The sequence below is a fragment of the Dipodomys merriami genome, unplaced genomic scaffold (genome assembly GCF_024711535.1).
Source record: "Dipodomys merriami isolate MVZ:Mamm:240054 unplaced genomic scaffold, mDipMer1.0.p SCAF_25, whole genome shotgun sequence".
In the NCBI taxonomy this organism is placed as follows: Eukaryota; Metazoa; Chordata; class Mammalia; order Rodentia; family Heteromyidae; genus Dipodomys; species Dipodomys merriami.
In genome coordinates this window covers 17,653,725-17,671,578 of record NW_027203937.1, presented here as the reverse complement: position 1 = coordinate 17,671,578, position 17,854 = coordinate 17,653,725, and the positions used below count along the sequence as shown (strand labels likewise).

Genomic DNA, 17,854 nt, shown 5'->3' with positions numbered 1-17,854 from the left:
TGAGCTTTCACTCAAGGCTGGGACTCTACCACTTTGAGCCACAGCACCACTTCCAGTTTTCTGGTGGATAATTGAGTATGAGTTTCAGGGAATTTCCTGGCTGGGCTGGCTTTGAACAGCAATCCTCAGATCTCAGACTCCTGAATAGCTAGGATTACAGGCATGCACCACTGGCGCCGAGCTCAAAATACTATCTTAAAGAATACTACGAGGGGCTAGGAAGGTGGCTCAGTGGTAGAGCGCTTGCCTTGCATGCCTGAGGCCCTGGGTTCGATTCCTCAGCACCACATAAGCAAAAAGAAAAAAGCCGGAAGTGGCACTGTGGCTCAAGTGGTAGAGCGCTAGCCTTGAGCTGAAGAGCTGAGGGACAGCGCCCAAGCCCAGAGTTCAGGCCCCACGACCGGACCCTCCCCCCCAAAAAAAAGAATACCACGAAGACAAACTAAAAAGAAACACACACACACACACACACACACACACACACACACACGCACACACAAAAAAACACACCCCTATACAAATATATATCATATACATAGACACCTATACATATGTGCATATGAATACATACACACATATAATATATATACACACATATATACATATTTGTTGCTTTCTGTACAGACTAATATACATATGTATATACATATATATCTGTGTGTGTATATATATATATATACATATACTACCACACATAAAGCAGCAAAACAAACAGTATGATAAGACGGATCATTGCATTATATTCTTGGGAAGCAGTAGAAATCAATATTTGATTTACAGAAACCCAAATTGCGTTCTGTAGCTTTTTCTTTACTCATTATTTATTTGCAGTACATTACAATTCATGAAAAACTGTCAGAGGTAGAGATGCAACTTAATTCAACTTCATTTCTTTGTAAATGGTTAATCCATTTGAGCCAGAACTTTTGGTTAGAGATAATATTCTTTTCTCACTGAATTGTCAAGAAATCTTTGTTGACAATCAATTGCTCACAGAAGTTTGGGTTTATTTTCTGGCTCCCAATTTTGTTATATTGGTCTGTACATCTAATGCCCATACCATACTCTATGTTACTTTTTTTTTTTTTTTTTTTTTTGGTCGGTCATAGAGCTTGAACTCTGGGCCTCGGCGCTGTCCCTCAGCTCTTCAGCTCAAGGCTGACACTCTATCACAGCACCACTTCCAGCCTTTTCTGCTTATGTGGTGCTGAGGAATCGAACCCAGGGCCTCATGCACGCAAGGCAAGCGCTCTACCACTGAGCCACCTTCCCAGCCCCTATTATTAGTTGTTTTAAGTCACAAAAAGAGCACTGAATTTACTATATGCTTATGTGGTGCTGAGGAATCAAACCCAGGGCCTCATGCATGCAAGACAAGCACTCTACCACTGAGCCACCTTCCCAGTTCCTTACCATATGTTTTTTCTGTTTCCACTGAAAGAATCATATGATTTTACTCTTCATTTTATTACTTTTTTGGTTTGTCTTTTAGGTATTAATAACAATAAAGACTTTAATTTGAAAGCACACACAGAATAGTATTTTATTTAATGAATTGTTTCAAAAGCTATATTATTATTTTTGTGGAGTTTCCTTATGCAGACAGAAATCAATAATGTATAAACACACTATAAAGATTGGTTTACTATTCTTTGGAATTACTATCCTAGTGAAAATATCTATGACAACATCTGCTTCAGTTACATATACAAAGTATTTCATAAAATATTAAGAAGAGCAAGTTTTATAAATAATTAAAACTTAATAACAGCTGCTAGTACCAGCTGTTACCATTTAGGGGATGAAAGATACAAAGAATATCTTAAATTTATAGTGTGTCATATCAGTGTAAATTATCTCATATCTTTGGGGATGTTACATTTTAGAAAGTGGGAGAATAGGTTTGTACCTCAAAAGACAAATTAGTATAGAATGAAAAAACATAGAATTTCAAACCTCTCAATGGTTTATCAATCACTGAACTGTTTTTTGGCAATTTAACAAGAGCAGCCAAATAACCTCTTAGTAACAGAAAAGCCCATGGCATAAAAATTGTTAGGTATGAGTTCTTTTCACTTGGAACAAAAAGAGCATATCCCCTAGTTATATCATTTGTATTAAATATTTATTCCTACCACTTTCAATATAAATGTAAGCATCTATCTCCATTATATCTTATCTCTGGGGAGTGAGATACTAGTGAGTGAATACAGAAAATGGAAGTTTATCTACTTATGTGTTCAAAGTAGTTCATAAATTCTTAATTCGTTTTCAATTAAAAGAAGCTAAGGAGCTAACATAATAGAGTAGGCACGACCCACAGAATGGAAAATACTGTGAATGAGTGTGTTACCTCTGGCAAGTCCTGAGTCTGTGTTTTATCCCATAAAATGAACATGATCATGCTAATCTCATAGGATTTGGATGTAAGTGGTGCTAAAAACTCCCCCAAAATTAAGTGCATTATGATATTAGCTATCTGTTATAATTATGTGCTTTAAAAATAAGGATGGTATATATAATCTTTTTCTTGGAAAAAGAGATTTTAAAGATTTTTTTCCAGGGGATAATCAAATGTACAATACAACAAAATATAGTTTCTTTTTTTAATTTTAATTTTTTGTGAACATACTGTACAGAGGGGTTACAATTACATGGGCAAGATAATGAGTACATTTCTTATCAAGAATTGCAGCTTCCTCCTTTGTTTACCCTTCACATCCCTTCCCAGCCTCCCCCCTGTCCCCAAACAAAATATAGTTTCTATAAAAATGAAAATAAAAAAAGTCACCCTGCCTATATGCCTGTTGAATATAAACTGAAAAACTCATTTTGTTGTTGTTGTTGAGAACTCACTTCTAAATAATTCATGGGCTAATGACGGGGAAATAGAGAAATGACAACAAAAGTTGTACATGTCACAGACTGCAGTAAAAGCAGAAAAATTGTTGAGACTCAAATGGATGTACCAGAAAACGAGAAACACTGAAAATAAACTACTTACATTGAAAAATATGCATGGAAAAATAAAAAGAACATTGAAAGAAAAATTGTAGATGAAGGCAAAAATTAAATAAACATGCCAGGTGCTGGTAGCTCACGCCTGTAATCCTAGCTACTCAGGAGGCTGAGATCTGAGGAATGCAGTTCAAAGCCAACCTAGGCAGTAAAGTCTGTGAGACTCTTATCTCCAATAACCCACCACAAAACCTGAAGTGGCTTAAGAGGTAGAGTGCTTGCCTTGAGTTGAGGAGCTCAGAGACAGAGTCCAAGCCCAGAATTCAAACCCCACGACTGAAAATAAAATAAAATAAAATTCAATAAACAGAACATTGAGAAGCAGAACAAAAGTTGGTTCCAGAAAAAGTAGGAAAATGGACTGGTATGATTTATCAAAATAAAGCAAACATGGTATTAAAACTCTGCAAGCAAATAAGCTTATAAAATACCTGTGCCACGGGCACAAAAGGCCATGAAATTCGTGTCTTCAATTAATCACCAGAAAACCAGAAGTGGAGCTGTGGCTCAAAGTAGTAGAGTGCTAGCCTTGAGCAAAAATACTCAGGGACAGCACACAAGGCCCTGAGTTCAAGTCCAATGACTGACTAAAAATCAAAAATCTGTTCAGGAATAAAAAAAAATCAACTATAGAAGGAATGAAGTCAACATAATTTTGTAGAATTTTTGTCTAACATTTATGAAAATTTTCAAATATATATATTTATACACTATAATAAAAAGAATGGTCTAATAAACTCCTATTTACCAATTACCATTATTCTGTGGATAACACTTTTCTTTAAGAAATCTTACTATCTATCCATTCCTCCTTTCTATACACTACTGTGTTCTGGTGGTAAAAATATGGGAAAATAAGATATATGGGAAAGACATTAAAACATAAGGCCAAAAATGTTTTTTATGTCTTTCAACTTAGCACTTTTAATGTTTTTCTCAAAACAGAATTAGGCCGGGCGCTGGTGGCTCACGCCTGTAATCCTAGCTACTCAGGAGGCTGAGATCTGAGGATCGTGGTTCAAAGCCAGCCCGGGCAGGAGAGACCATGAGACTCCTATCTCCAATAAACCACCAGAAAACCGGAAGTGGCGCTGTAGCTCAAGTGGTAGAGCATTCGCCTTGAGCTGAAGAGCTGAGGGACAGCGCCCAGGCCCAGAGTTCAAGCCCCACGAACGACCAAAAAAAAAAAAAAAAAACAGAATTAGAAGCTCAGGTACTACAGAAAGGTACCTTTAAGATAAAGAATCTCAAGCCTGGAGCTTGTGGTTCATGCTTGTATCATAGCTACTCAGGAGGCTAAGATCTGAGTATCACAGCTAGGGCAGGAATGTTCATGAGGCACTTATCTCGAATTAGCCACCATCGAAAACCATAAGTGGGGCTAGCTTTGAGCAAAAGAAGTTCAGGACAGTGTCTAGGCCCTGAGTTCAAGCTCTAGGACTAGCACCAAAAAGAAAAGAAAAGAAAAAAGATAAAGAGTCTGCATCCCTTTTCTTTCATGTCTTTGGATTGTCTTGTGATGATGAATACTCTAAAGGGTTTCTAAAGGTATTAGCACTTCCCTCTCTACTGTGCTGAAAAAAGAGAATTGAACTAGACCTTTTAAAGTAACAGTTACAAAATGCAGGAAGCATATAGTACATATTTATCAGAAAGAAAATAACCTTTTTTACAGGAACAATTTATTTCGATTATAGTTTCATTATGGCAAAATATTGTAATCTATCAGATCCTGAAGAAAATACATTTTATTTTCTCATAGGAGTAGGTAACATCTGGGGCCATATAAGGCACCCAAAATTATTTGGTACATGACAAGACAGACACATACACTTAAGTACACTTCTTGTCAGTTGCCCACAGTAGTCTGCCTGTATTGATAATTTTATAAGGCCTTCAGGTGATGTTATAAATGGCCTTTGGCAGAAAAAGTTTCCTCTACCCTTGGTGGCATGTTATCAAAGCTGATAAACATTTTAAACAAAAGACCACTATGAATGAATGATGGGATATAGGAAAAATGCTTAATTTATAAAAAAAAGACATTAGTTTCAAGACAGTTATCAGTTTCCCCTTTGTGTTCCTTTATTTTTCTTTGCATTGATACATGACCTGTTGTTTTGTCAAATGACTGAGTTGAGTGGATTCAAAATCAGAGTGGAAGACAAAACTCTTCAACCATTTTTCTCAAAGGCAATGTATATGGCAGTGAACTGATATTTCAGCTGGCCAGTCGCATTACCTCCCTTTTCGTTCAAGGTTGTGGCACCAGTTTTACCAACTTCATTACAAAGAATGCTTAGCATTACAGGCACATACATATAATTCCAGTTACTCCAGGAGATGACAAGAGTCTGAAGGTCAGACACCAGCCTGGGAAAAGTTAGCAAGATCTCATCTTTAAAAAAAATGCTCAAAATGATTGTAGAACACTTGCCTACCATATTCCGGGCTCTTGCCAAAAACAAACAACTCCCACACCAAAAAAATAAAAGCAAAAGCCTAACCCAAAGCAGATGCTGCTTACACAAAATTGTCCTTTAAATTTTCTTCTAATATTGCTGATCTCTTCATTTTGAAATGTATGCAAAAACACTTTAGATTCTAAAATGGATAATAGCACCTGTTGCACTTACCTTGCTTGAGTTTTCTAATAAAAACTGAAATGTGTTTTGCACAGCTTGGCATGTTTCCAGCTCAGTCCGACTGAAAACTATTAAATAATCTTTGAGGTGATCATATACATTTCCATCAAGAGCCTGGAAGAGAAAAGTAAACAAAAGTAAAAAAATGTTGACATATAATGCCTTTGTTTAATTTAAATTTAAAATATACTAATATGAATGGACAAAAGATAGATTTTGTTTTTTTTTGTTTTAAATTGGGCTGTTGGTTTTTGAAAATTTTTTCATTATTATCTTTAAGCAGTTATACAAAAAAGTTCCCATTCTACAAAACAGTATATGAATACAAGGTGTCTGACAACATTGTCACCCAAAATTATAATTAACAGATGATATTTGGGAAATTGTGAATCACTCTAATAAACAGCAACTGACACAGGTAAAACCTAATATTGCTAAGTGAAGGGGAAAGTAGACAGAACCTGGAGACAAAAGCACTTGGGTTCTGATCTCTGATCTCTGCTCATCTTCCTATTACCTTCTATAGACAGAGCCTAGAATCAAGTTAGACACTCAATAAACATTAATCTCCAGTCTCCTCACCCATTATTGGTAGAATTATAAATCAGTATATATTGTTAAAGAATGGTCAGAAATAAAACACAACAGAAATATTAAGAAAAGTGGAAGTGGTGCTATGGCTCAAGTGGTATAGAGCACTAGCCTTGAGTTGAAGAACTGAAGGATAGCGCCCAGGCCCAGAGTTCAAAACCCATGACTGACAGACCAAAAAAAAAAAAAAAAAAAAAGAAAGAAATATTAAGAAAAGTGACTCAGAGATCTTGTTTGGGGGAAGAAACACAAGTACAGTATCCATAGAGAGTTTTAAGCATTCTTATTTATTTACACATTTATGGCAGCCCCCTCTAAAACAACTCCTGAGCTAATTGCAGTGTGGCTGATGCTTACAATCCCAGTTACTCAGGAGGTAGAAATTGGGAGGATTGTAGTTTGAGGTCAGTCTAGACAAAAAGTTAGTGAGACTTCTATTTCAATCAATAAAAGTTGGCCTTGCAGGCATGCCTGTCATTCCAGCTATTTGAGAAACATAAATTGGTGAGTAGCAGTCCAAACTGTCTAGGGCTCAGGGAACAGCTCAAGTGGTAGAGTGTCTACTGAGCAAGAATAGGGCCCTGAGGGCCTCCACTATGGACAAACCAAACCAAACCCTTGTATTTATTAAGCAGTTACTCCTTATTCTTCTCTCCATTCTCCAACAAGCACTAACCTGCTTTCTGTCTCTATTCCAGATGTTTCATGTAAGTGGAATCATGCAGTATGTGGTCTTGTGTCTGGCTACTGTTACTTAGCATAACATTTTCAAGGCTCATCAATATAATCACACTTCATTCCTTTTTATGTCTGAATAATATTCCATTGTATGAATATATTATGTTTTATCCATTCATCACTAAATGAGAAGTTCCTTTTCTACCTTTTGGCTATTATGAATAATGCTATGAACGTTAGTATACAGGTTTTTATTTGACCACCTGTGTGGAAACTCAGCACACAATGAAAACATTCTTGTCACACACACATCTAAAACAGAGCCCAAAAGTCATGGGGAAAAGAACACTTAGGTCCTAATGATTGTTCTAGGAACTCTGCTAGGACAATTCAGTAAAACAGTTAATCTTATCTCTTAAGTTCCCATTTTTTCCTAGCAACTGACAAAACTGGCAACCAGCTGGACTTGTAGAGTGACAGCTGCTGCTCACCAATAAGAGCTCGCCAGCTCCAAGCATAGAAAGTCCAATGAATTTTCTTTCATAATGACTTGCTAGATTTGTCCTAACATAACCACCAACCCTTCCTTTGCTTTCTAGACATTCCAGTGGCCATTTCACTCTGTGTACATGTACCCTGATTATAATCTTAATTTTTTATACTACTCCCAAATCTTTGTTTTGCTTTTAAAAATTTGCCTCTACCTTTATGTTAGCATTGACAACTAGGAATATACCTGTGAGTGAAATTACTAGGTCATATGGGAATTTTATGTTTAATTTAAGGATCAGTTTGCAATGAATGAAGGCTCCAACTTCTCCATATCTCTACCAAACTTTACATTTAAAAATTTTTAATTATGAAAGCTATTTTAATTGACAGGTGATAGTATCTTACTGTCATTTTTATTTGTTTCTGTCTCAGTCTCTCTCTCTTGGAGATACTGGGGTTTGGACTCAGGGACTGATTTGCATTTATCTAATTACCAATGATGTTGAGCATCTTTTCATGTGCTTATTGGACATTTATAGATTTTTTTTTGAGAAAAAGTCTATTTAACTCCTTGACTTGATTTTTTTAAATTAGGTCATCATTTTGCTGTAAAGTTGTAAGAATTCTTTATATATTCTGGATATTAGTCTTACAAGAAAAAATAATTTCAAATATTTTCTCCCATTTTATGGAATGCTTTACTTTCTTGATAGTTTTTTGATACAATGTTTAATTTTTTTGTGCTTGAATTCAGTTTTTATTTTTTTGCTCAAAGCTGGTTCTTTACCATTTAAACCAGACTTCGACTTCCTGCTTCTTGCTAATTAACTAGAGACCAAATTTTCTTGGATTTGTCAGCTGAACTAGCTTTGAACTGGAATCTACAGATCTCAGACTTTTCAGTAGTTAGGATTAGAGATGTGAGCCACTAGAAACTTGCTGAAGGTTTACATTTTTGATGCAGTTTATTTTATTGTGTGGGTGTTTATGTTATATATAAGAATTGTTTTACAATAAAATCCCTTTTAAATCTTACCCTATTGCATTAATCTTATAAAACTAGTTTTATGGGGGGGGGAGTTGGAGGGAAAGGGAAAGTGGAAGAAAAATGAGGGAGGGAGTAACAAGTTCAACAAGAAATGTACTCACTACCTTACTTATGTAACTGTAACCCCTAAGTACATCACCTTGACAATAAAATTAATTTAAAAACCTAGTTTTAAAACACTCTGTCCCCAAAATATTAAGTAGCAAAACTGAACCTTCTGTGGTATGTACACCACTAGATGGAACTATCAAGCACTTTAAATACAGAATGCAAATACCTATACTATAAAATTTCCATGTATGTAGTTATGGAAGTAACACATACAGTTGATGTTGAGACAGAATAAAAGTCCTACCTTAAGGCATGTTTTTATGAACTTGTTTTTGTTTTTTCAAAGAAACACATAACTTATAATACAAAGCCCCCGTATTGTGATTGAACTCAGAGCCTGAGTGTTATCTGTTAGCTCCACTTCTCACTTTTTGCTAATTAACTGGAAATAATAGTTTTATGAACTTTCCTGCCTGGGCTAGCTTCAAATCATGATCCTCAGATCTCAGTCTCCTGAGTAGAGGATTATAGGCATGAGCTACCAAGGTTTTTCACTTAGACTCTTGTTTTTCTTTATTTCTTTTTTTAAATAATAGGGTTTGGACTCAGAACCAAGTAGGTACTCTACCCTAGTCTCCTTTGCTTTAAATTATTTTCAAAGGGCTGGGAAGGTGGCTCAGTGGTAGAGTGCTTGCCTTGCATGCATGAGGCCCTGGGTTTGATTCCTCAGCACCACATAAGCAGAAAAAGCCGAAAGTGGTGCTGTGGCTCAAGTGGCAGAGCACTACCCTTGAGCTGAAGAGCTGAGGGACAGCACCGGGGCCCAGAGTTCAGGCCCCACAACTGACCAAAAAAAAAAAAAAAAAAAAAATTCAATAGGGTCTTGTGTTTATGTCCAGGCAGGTACTATATAACTTAGGTTGCAAGTTTGTGCCACCATACTCAGCTTTTATGGTAAAATGGAATCTCACTAATTTTTTTCCCATGCCTGCCTTGAACTGCTAATCTCCTGATCTATACCTAAGGAATATATGGAATTATACCAATCAGCCAATGCATCTGGCCTAGTTTTTTTGTTTAGAAATGCTTTGTAGGTGGTCATAATGTTGAATTTTCAGAAAACCACTAAAATATTTTACTTATCTATAGCAAATAATAGTACATACATCATGAACTCAAAAAAAAAATAGGAAGCATGCATTTTAGGGCAAGCCAAATATCCACAGTTTCTACACTCTCATTACTAAGCAAGGCCTGTACCTAGCTATATGGTATGAGAGACAGGAAGCAGGACAATTTTTTTATTTTTTAAAAAGGACTCAAGTCCTTTGTTTCATTTATTTGTTTATTTATTTGTAATACTGGAGATGAAACCCCAAGGACATTGCTTGACCTGAACAAGCTTCACCTCATCTTTTTGTGATATGCTTACTAAAGCCAACAAATTCCCTGTTTTTTTAGCTACTCTAAGTTGAGTTATTGTTACTTGTCACCAAAGGACTCCTCACTAAAGGGTAATGAACGCTAACTGTAGTTTTATAAAGCCATATTCAAATTTTATCTTTTGGTTGCACTATAAGAAAAACACTGATTCATACAGAAAATTAGATGTAAATAATCATAATTCAAAGTCGTTTTTCTATATTCTGGTTCTCTTCAACTGAACAGATTGCAAACCTTACAATTTTTATTTCAAAATGGAATCAAATACAATCCAAGTACTGCATAAATGTTCTATAAATTCAAAGCAAAAACTCTTTAAAAGTTATACTAGATAGATAATAAGCAATCATACACAAAAATATGACTAGGGTATATATGGTGAACTTGCATCTGAGATTTGTCTAGCAATTTAAATGAGCAAGGCACAAGAATGTTCTCAAAGTACAAATTATTTGTTCAGGGGCTGGGAAGGTAGCTCAGTGGTAGAGCGCTTGCCTTGCATGCCTGAGGCCCTGGGTTCGATTCCTCAGCACCACATAAGCAAAAAAGAAAAAAGCCGGAAGTGGCGCTGTGGCTCAAGTGGTAGGGCGCTAGCCTTGAGCTGAAGAGCTGAGGGACAGCGCCCAGGCCCAGAGTTCAGTCCCCAAGACCGGACCCAAAAAAAAATTAACAACAACAACAAAAAAACAAATTATTTGTTCAATTTCAAATGAGATGTTCACAAACTTCAGTTAAAAGAGGCCTAGGTGAAGAGCTGTAAAAATCTTAATCAGTGATGCATTAGAATTCACATACAAGCTCAGAAACACAAATAAGAGTTAATCTGGAATGTGAGTTTTTGTTAATATCTAACATGCAAAACCTCGGTAGGTAACTCATCCATTTTATATTTCAAAAAGCAGTCAAACTTTTGACCATTTAATACAAATATCTAAGAGAATCATTTTGTAGTATTTAAACTGAAAAACTATGGGAACTTTGGTCCAGAATATATTTTACTGGTCCAGCAATACTTGTGAAAACCTGAATTTGAAATGCCTCTAAGCAGCCATGTTTTCCTCTAAATGTAAATGCTTCTCACACATGACCTCCGCCCTCTTCGTTCATTCTATCTGCTTGATCTTTAAAATCAGTTGTTTGGAACCCAAACTCATAATGTAAATACTCAAAATATTTTTTAAAAGGGAAGAGTAGCAGCAGATATCCTCATGGTAAAATTTAGGAATAAAGAATTTGAGAATGTTCCTTCCAGTGAATCTCTATTTTACAGAGAAGTATAAATTCCTAAGAACTTGTTTTAAGTGGAAAAAATTATGATGAGTTGGGAATTAGGAGAAAAAAATATTTTTCTAAGCATTTGATGCAATTTCCTCTCAAGTGAGAATGTTAAACAGTAGCCTCCTTGTTTAGATTCAGGAAGGTCATAGATTCTGTAGTGACAGCATTATGCTGAAATCTCCTGAGCTTCCTTAATGAAACCTAGAAAAACAGATTTTTCAGAGAGCATTTCTAAAATAGTCTCTGGTAAAAGTCAAGGAAATAAATATCAAGATGATAAATGGGAGCCGTTTTGAAATTAAAAGATGGTATTTTACAGCCCTCCTTTGCTGATGTTGGAAGAAAACAACAATGGCCTGACTGCTGCTATCTTTCTCAAAAGCCTTCAAATTCTACCTGCAAAGAGACAGATTAAAAAAAAAAAAATCAAAGCAAGTCTTAGGCTACATTTGTATTACTGTAAATACCCTAACGCACAGCTGAATTTGTTAACTGACATTAAAATTAGCAACAGGTCACCTCATTTCATACTTGGTTGTTTTATTTAAAAGCTCTGAGAGCTTTCATTGTGTGAAAGAGGAAGCAAATGAAAGTTTCTGTCTGTGAATTACAAAGCCAAGAAAAGAAAGTTCACTTCTGTTTTTTTAAAGCCTGTGCTGTCCACTTGAGTATCTAATAGCATGCAGAGAAGTCATGCAGAGAGAGATTTGTGGTACTACTTATGGCCATCCGGTTGTACACTACCTATTACTTAGACTGCAATCCTACTGCAGCAAAGGCCAGAAGAATGCTTTGAACCACATATGATTGCATTCAAATCCCTGCTCCCCTGCTTACTAGCAAAGTCACTCTGGGAAAACACTGAACTTTCTTCAACTTTTAATTTCCAGATGCAATGGAGTCAAAACAGTATGTTACTTGTAAATGAGTTAGATAATTCTCCTCAAGGAGTTTGTTGTTGAACAGGTATACCCTATGTACCATTTAATTTATTTGTTGATGATTTTATATAATTTTAGAAGTTATCTGGGGATTACAATTAACACCTTAATTTACAACAATCTGGATTGGATTAATACAAATTTAATTGCAACAACATATAATGACTTTTTACTCTGTACTGCCCTATTCTCTCTCAACTCTTTGCTATTATCATGCAAACATCTTGAACTCAGGGCCTGTGTGCTGTCTCTGAGCTCTTTTGCTAAAGGCTAGTCTCTACCACTTTGAGCCACAACTCCCTCCACTCCTGCTTTCCTGGTGGTTAGAAATAAGAGACTCACCACTTTCTAGCTGAAGCTGACCTTGAACCACAATCCTCAGATCTCAGCATCGGAGTAGCTAGGATTACAAGTGTGAGCCCCAAGTGCTCAGAACAAGCATATCTTTATACATTATAGGCTCACCGGAATGTTTTATTATTGTTGTTTTATGTATTATATTTAAAACAGACATTGCACTATCCAATCTTTATTGAGCTGGATAATCTCAATATATGTCCCTTTAAGTTCACAGACTTATCTGCTAGCTCAATTTCACTACTGAATCCATTTAGTGTATTGTTGTTTCAGATATTGTACTTCTCTTTTAGTTATGCCTGGGATTGAACCCAGGGCCTCACATATGCCAGGCTAGTTCCTTCACACTGAGATACAGCCCCTGGAAGGTTATTCTATTTTTTTTCCCCCTTGGTTGGTTGTAGGGCTTGAACTCTGGGCCTGGGTGCCGTCCCTCAGCTCTTCAGCTCAAGGCTAGTGCTCTACCACTTGAGCCACAGTGCTACTTCTGGTTTTCTGAGTGGTTTATTGGAGGTAAGAGTCTTACAGACTTTCCTGCCAGGGCTGGCTTTGAACTTCAGTCCTCAGGTCTCAGCTTCCTGAGTAACTAGGATTACAGGCGCGAGCTACCAGCACACAGCAGTTATTCTACTTTTTAAATATAGAATTTCTATTTGATTCACACACACACACACACACACACACATATTCTTTGCCTTTTTCTTTCTTTCCCTCTCTCCTTTCCTTCCTTCTCTCCTCCTTCCCCCTTTCTTTTCCTTCCTCTCTCCCTCCTTCCCTCCCTTCCTTCCTTCCCCCTCCCTCCCTCTCCCTCCCCCACCTCTCTCTCCTCTTTCTTTCCTTCCCTCCCTCCTTTCCTTTCCTTCCTTCCTTCCTTCCTTCCTTCCTTCCTTCCTTCCTTCCTTCCTTCCTCCCTCCCTCCCTTCCTTCCTTCCTTTTCTTTTTCTTTCTTTTACTGTGGGGCTGGGTCTGGGTGCTGTCCCACAGCTCTGCAGTTAAGGAAGGTCACACTTCCTGCCCAGAATGGTTTTGAACAATGATCCTCAGATCTCAGTCTCCTGAAAAGCTAGGATTACAGGTGTGAGTCACTGGCACCTGGACCCTTTTATAATTTCTAATTTTTGTTGATATTTCCTGTTTAGTGAGGTTCACTTTCACATTTTCTTTTTGTTCTTTATACATGAACTTCTTTATTTTGAAAGCAGGCAATTTAAAATGATTATTTAGCAAGTCCCAGATAATAGACTTCAGTACAGTCCTAGGGGCAGTTTCTATTGACTCATTTTCCCCCTATATATGAGCCATCCAGACACCTGTGTGTGTGCATGCGTGCATGTGTCTCCTATCATTTTTTTGGTAAAAACTAAACATTCAAATAGCAAACTCATGCTTACCAACCATGACAATCAAGCAGCCAAGAGGAGCTCTTCCTTAGCAGTGGTCTTGATGATTACAGGTAGTGAGGAGAGGGCATGGTTACATAGTTAGAAGCATAGAGTTCAAGGCACAAGAGGCCTGGTGGAGAAATGCTTCTATAAAACAAAACAAACAACCCCCCTCAACCCCCCCCACAAAAAACAACAACAAAAAAACCCCCAAACTCCAGCACTCCAATTTAGTTCTAGAATTTTCAATTAGTTCTCATTTGCCTTTTGGTTGTGTTATTAAAGGGCATCTTTTCTGTATGTTTTTACATTAAAGTACTAAAATGCCATAACATATTTAGGATAAAGAGTATCAAGCCTTGTTCAGGAAGCTGTCTCACTAATTCTGGCAACATGAATGCCCTTTATATAGAAATTTTAGAGGACATAGTTCAAGTGGAGAGTACCAGCCATGAGCAAAACTGAGTGACAGCACAATGTCCTGAATTTATGATCTGGTACTGGCACACATGTATGCACGCACACACATGCACACACACACACACACACAAAGATTATAGAGTCATAAACGTTTTTGCCTTTATACTTCATAAAATTGTTTCTGAGCTACTAAATAGGTAATGTAGGATATTTTCAATGTCTAACGCAATAGCCAAGTTGTACTCCTTTTGATATTCAAAATATCAAATCTTTCAAGTACATAGTCTGTGAAAAAAAGAATCTGGCTCTCTTTAGTGTAAACACTGACATGTCTATTCTGAAGTCTATTCCAGCAAAAATTTCTGCTGGTCTAAGCAGTATTTGAAACACAGAAAAAAAAAAACATTAGCCAAGGACATTTAAAAAGGAAGGAAGGTTAAAAAACAGGATCCATTTCTCAGGAGCAATGACAGTAATTCCTCCCTAAAAATTTACAACTAAATATTTCCTCTCAACTAGTAAGATTGTGGCTAAGCTTGATTGTACCTTAAAAAGCTTTTTTAAAAATAGATTTAAATTATGAAACAAAATTAAGTTTTAATTTCCCTATTCCAAAGTTGAAGATACCTACAATTATAACTTACTTTTCTTTAAAGAGTAACAGGTGATTCACATGTTTAAGTTGACAGGCTAGCTGGATGTGGCAGCTCACCCCCATAATCCTAGCTATTAAGGAGGATGAAACCTAGAGAAACTTGAGGAAGCCAGCTTAGGCAGAGACTCCATCTCCAATTAACCAACAAAAAAAAGATGAGGTGTGGCTTAAGTGGTAGGTTGTCAGCAGTGAGCAAAGTCAAGCAATAGCATGAGGCCCCAAGTTCATGGCCCCATACTGGCAAGAAAGAAAAAGTTAACTGTAGCTAATAAAAACACTAACATTTCTGCTAGGTTTTAAGGAAAATTTTGTGGCTTTTAGGTAACCTATGAAGCTGGTTGGTGGCTCTTTCTGTAAGCAAGTTCCAGGGAGGTTCTTTGAAAATATCTGTGGACTATTTACAGTCTTATCTGGCAAGTCCCCTAGTGTCTTGTGGGATAGTCCAATAGCTTCTGTGTAGAAAGTGAAAAGAAATTCAAATTGAAAAGGCATTTATAGCCTAATACAGATGGCTCAGCTCTAATTTCATAAAGCAGTACAAGCAAGTTTTGTCTTAAGTAGGAAATAGCTTTGGCATCAGCGTGTGTGTGTGTGTGTGTGCGCGCGCGCGCGTGTGTGCATGCGTGTGTGTGTGTGTGTGTGCGCGTGCGTGCGTGCGTGTGTGTGTGTGTGTGTGTGTGTGTGTGTGTGTATGTGTGGTATGCCAGTCCTGAGGCTGGAACTCAGAGCCTTGGCACTGTCCCTGAGCTTTTTTTGTCCAAGGCTGGTGTTCTACCCACTTGAGCCACAACTTCATTTCTGGCTTTATGGTCACTAACTCATGTATTTTCCTACACAGGCTGGCTTCAAACCTCTATCCTCAGATTTCAGCCTCCTGAGTAGTTAGGATTACAGGAGTGAGCCACCACTTCAAACCTCTATCTTCAGATTTCAGCCTCCAGAATAGTTAGGATTACAGGAGTGAGCCACCACCTTGCTAATCTTGCCTTTAAACTTCTAACTACTAAAATTCCAAAGGCTCAAGCATCACAATGGTATTTAAATGAAGATTTGTTTGTATGCTTATGATTACCACAATAAGCACCACAGTTTTAATACTGAAAGGCCTTTAATAAAGCACCTTAGGCAGGGCTCTGGTGGCTCAGGCCTGTAATCCTAGCTACTCAGAAGGCTGAGATCCAAGGATCGCAGTTCAAAGCCAGCCTGGGCTGGAAAGTCCATGAGACTCTAATCTCCAATAAAAACCACCAGAAAAACTGGAAGTGGCGCTGTGGCTTAAGTGGTAGAGCCTTGAGCTGAAGAGCTGAGGGACAGTGCCCAGGCCCATAGTTCAAGCCCTATGACCGACAAAAAAAACCAAAAAAATGTTTAGAATTTCAGTTATCAAGTATGATTTTTTTTTTGTTCTGGTCCTGGGGCTTGAACTCTGGGCTTGGGTGCTGTCCCTGAGCTCTTTAGCTCAAGGAGAGTGCTCTACCACTTGAGCCACAGCACCACTTCTAGCTTTCTGGTGGTTAAGTGGAGACAAGAGTCTCACAGACTTTCCTGTCCCAGCAGGCTTTGAACCATGATCCTCAGATCTCAGCCTCCTGAATAATTAGGATTACAGGCATGAGCCACCAGTGCCGGGCTTCAAGTAGGATTTTAATATTAAAGCAAGTAATATATGCAATGAGGTTATCAATGTGTGGCAAGTAATAAGTATTTAGTAAATAAAGCTATTTTAATATTTTTATTTCACTTCAAAAGGAAGAGATGGGTCACGTTTATTTTTGTATACCCAGAAAATGACACAAAGAAGATATTCAGTATTCAGTAGGTATTTATTAAGCTGTGATTTTTGGTCGTGAGGCCTGAACTCTGGGCCTCAGCAATTCAGCTCAAGGCTAGCACTCTACTACTTGAGCTACAGGTCAGTTTTGGCTTTTTCTGCTACTGTGGTGTTGAGGAATCAAACCTAAAGCTCAATGCATGCAAGGCAAGCACTCTACCAATGAGCCACCTTCCCAGCCCCTATTAAGCTGTGATTTAAGGAAGGGTTTGAAATAACAATATTTGTTAATAGACAATGTATAGTCCATATCTAAACTAGTATCTTAGAGGATATAAATTAGTAAAGTATCGTGGATGTCAGTTTGCTTAGTATAAAATATAGATCCTGGGGTCAGGAATGTGGCTTAGTGGTAGAGTGCTTGCCTAGCATGCATGAAGCCTTGGGTTCAATTCCTCAGTTCCACATGAACAGAAAAATCCAGAAGTGGTGCTGTGGATCAAGTGGTAGCCTTGAGCAAAAGAAGCTCAAGGTACAGTCTCAGGCCCTGAGTTCAATCCCCAGGACTGGCAAAAAAAAAAAAAAAAGAAAAAAAAAGATAGATAAATCCCAATTCTACTAATTTATCATTATTACTTTTAGCATTAACTGTCTTGCTTTTTGCAATGATCCATCCTTTCCTTCTACTCATTTTTGGTCAGATAAGTTTTTTAAATAATACAAAATGAATGTGTTCAACTTACTTAGTAACTACTTAAGAATTAAATAAAAATGCTAAGCACAGTCCTCAATCTAAATTATTGCTTATATATACCCCCCCCCACAAACATCTAATTATAAAATATAGGGAAAACTTAGGAGGGTTCTGCTTCTCCTTTGAGACAGGGTCTTGTCTCGAGCTGGCTGTTATATAGCCCAGATTAGCCTGTAACTTACTATGTAGCCCAGCCTGGCCTTAAACATAAAATACTCCTCCCTCAGTCTCCAGAATGTTAGGATTACAAGGTTATGCTACCCAGCTCTTATACTTTTTTTAGTAGAATAGATTGGTAGATTCTTTTTGGAAGGCAAATAGTCTATCTAT

General features: G+C 37.3%; 1 protein-coding gene across 2 annotated transcripts in view; it reads right to left on the bottom strand.

Annotated features, from left to right (window-relative positions):
- The window catches only part of Fchsd2 (FCH and double SH3 domains 2), a 222,768-nt gene that overhangs the window by 52,393 nt on the left and 152,521 nt on the right, over window positions 1–17,854 (bottom strand). For both annotated transcript variants that reach the window (XM_070035064.1, XM_070035065.1), the window contains exon 9: window positions 5,655–5,777. In XM_070035064.1, the coding sequence (XP_069891165.1) occupies window positions 5,655–5,777 (123 nt within the window). The remainder of the gene's footprint in view (window positions 1–5,654; window positions 5,778–17,854) is intronic.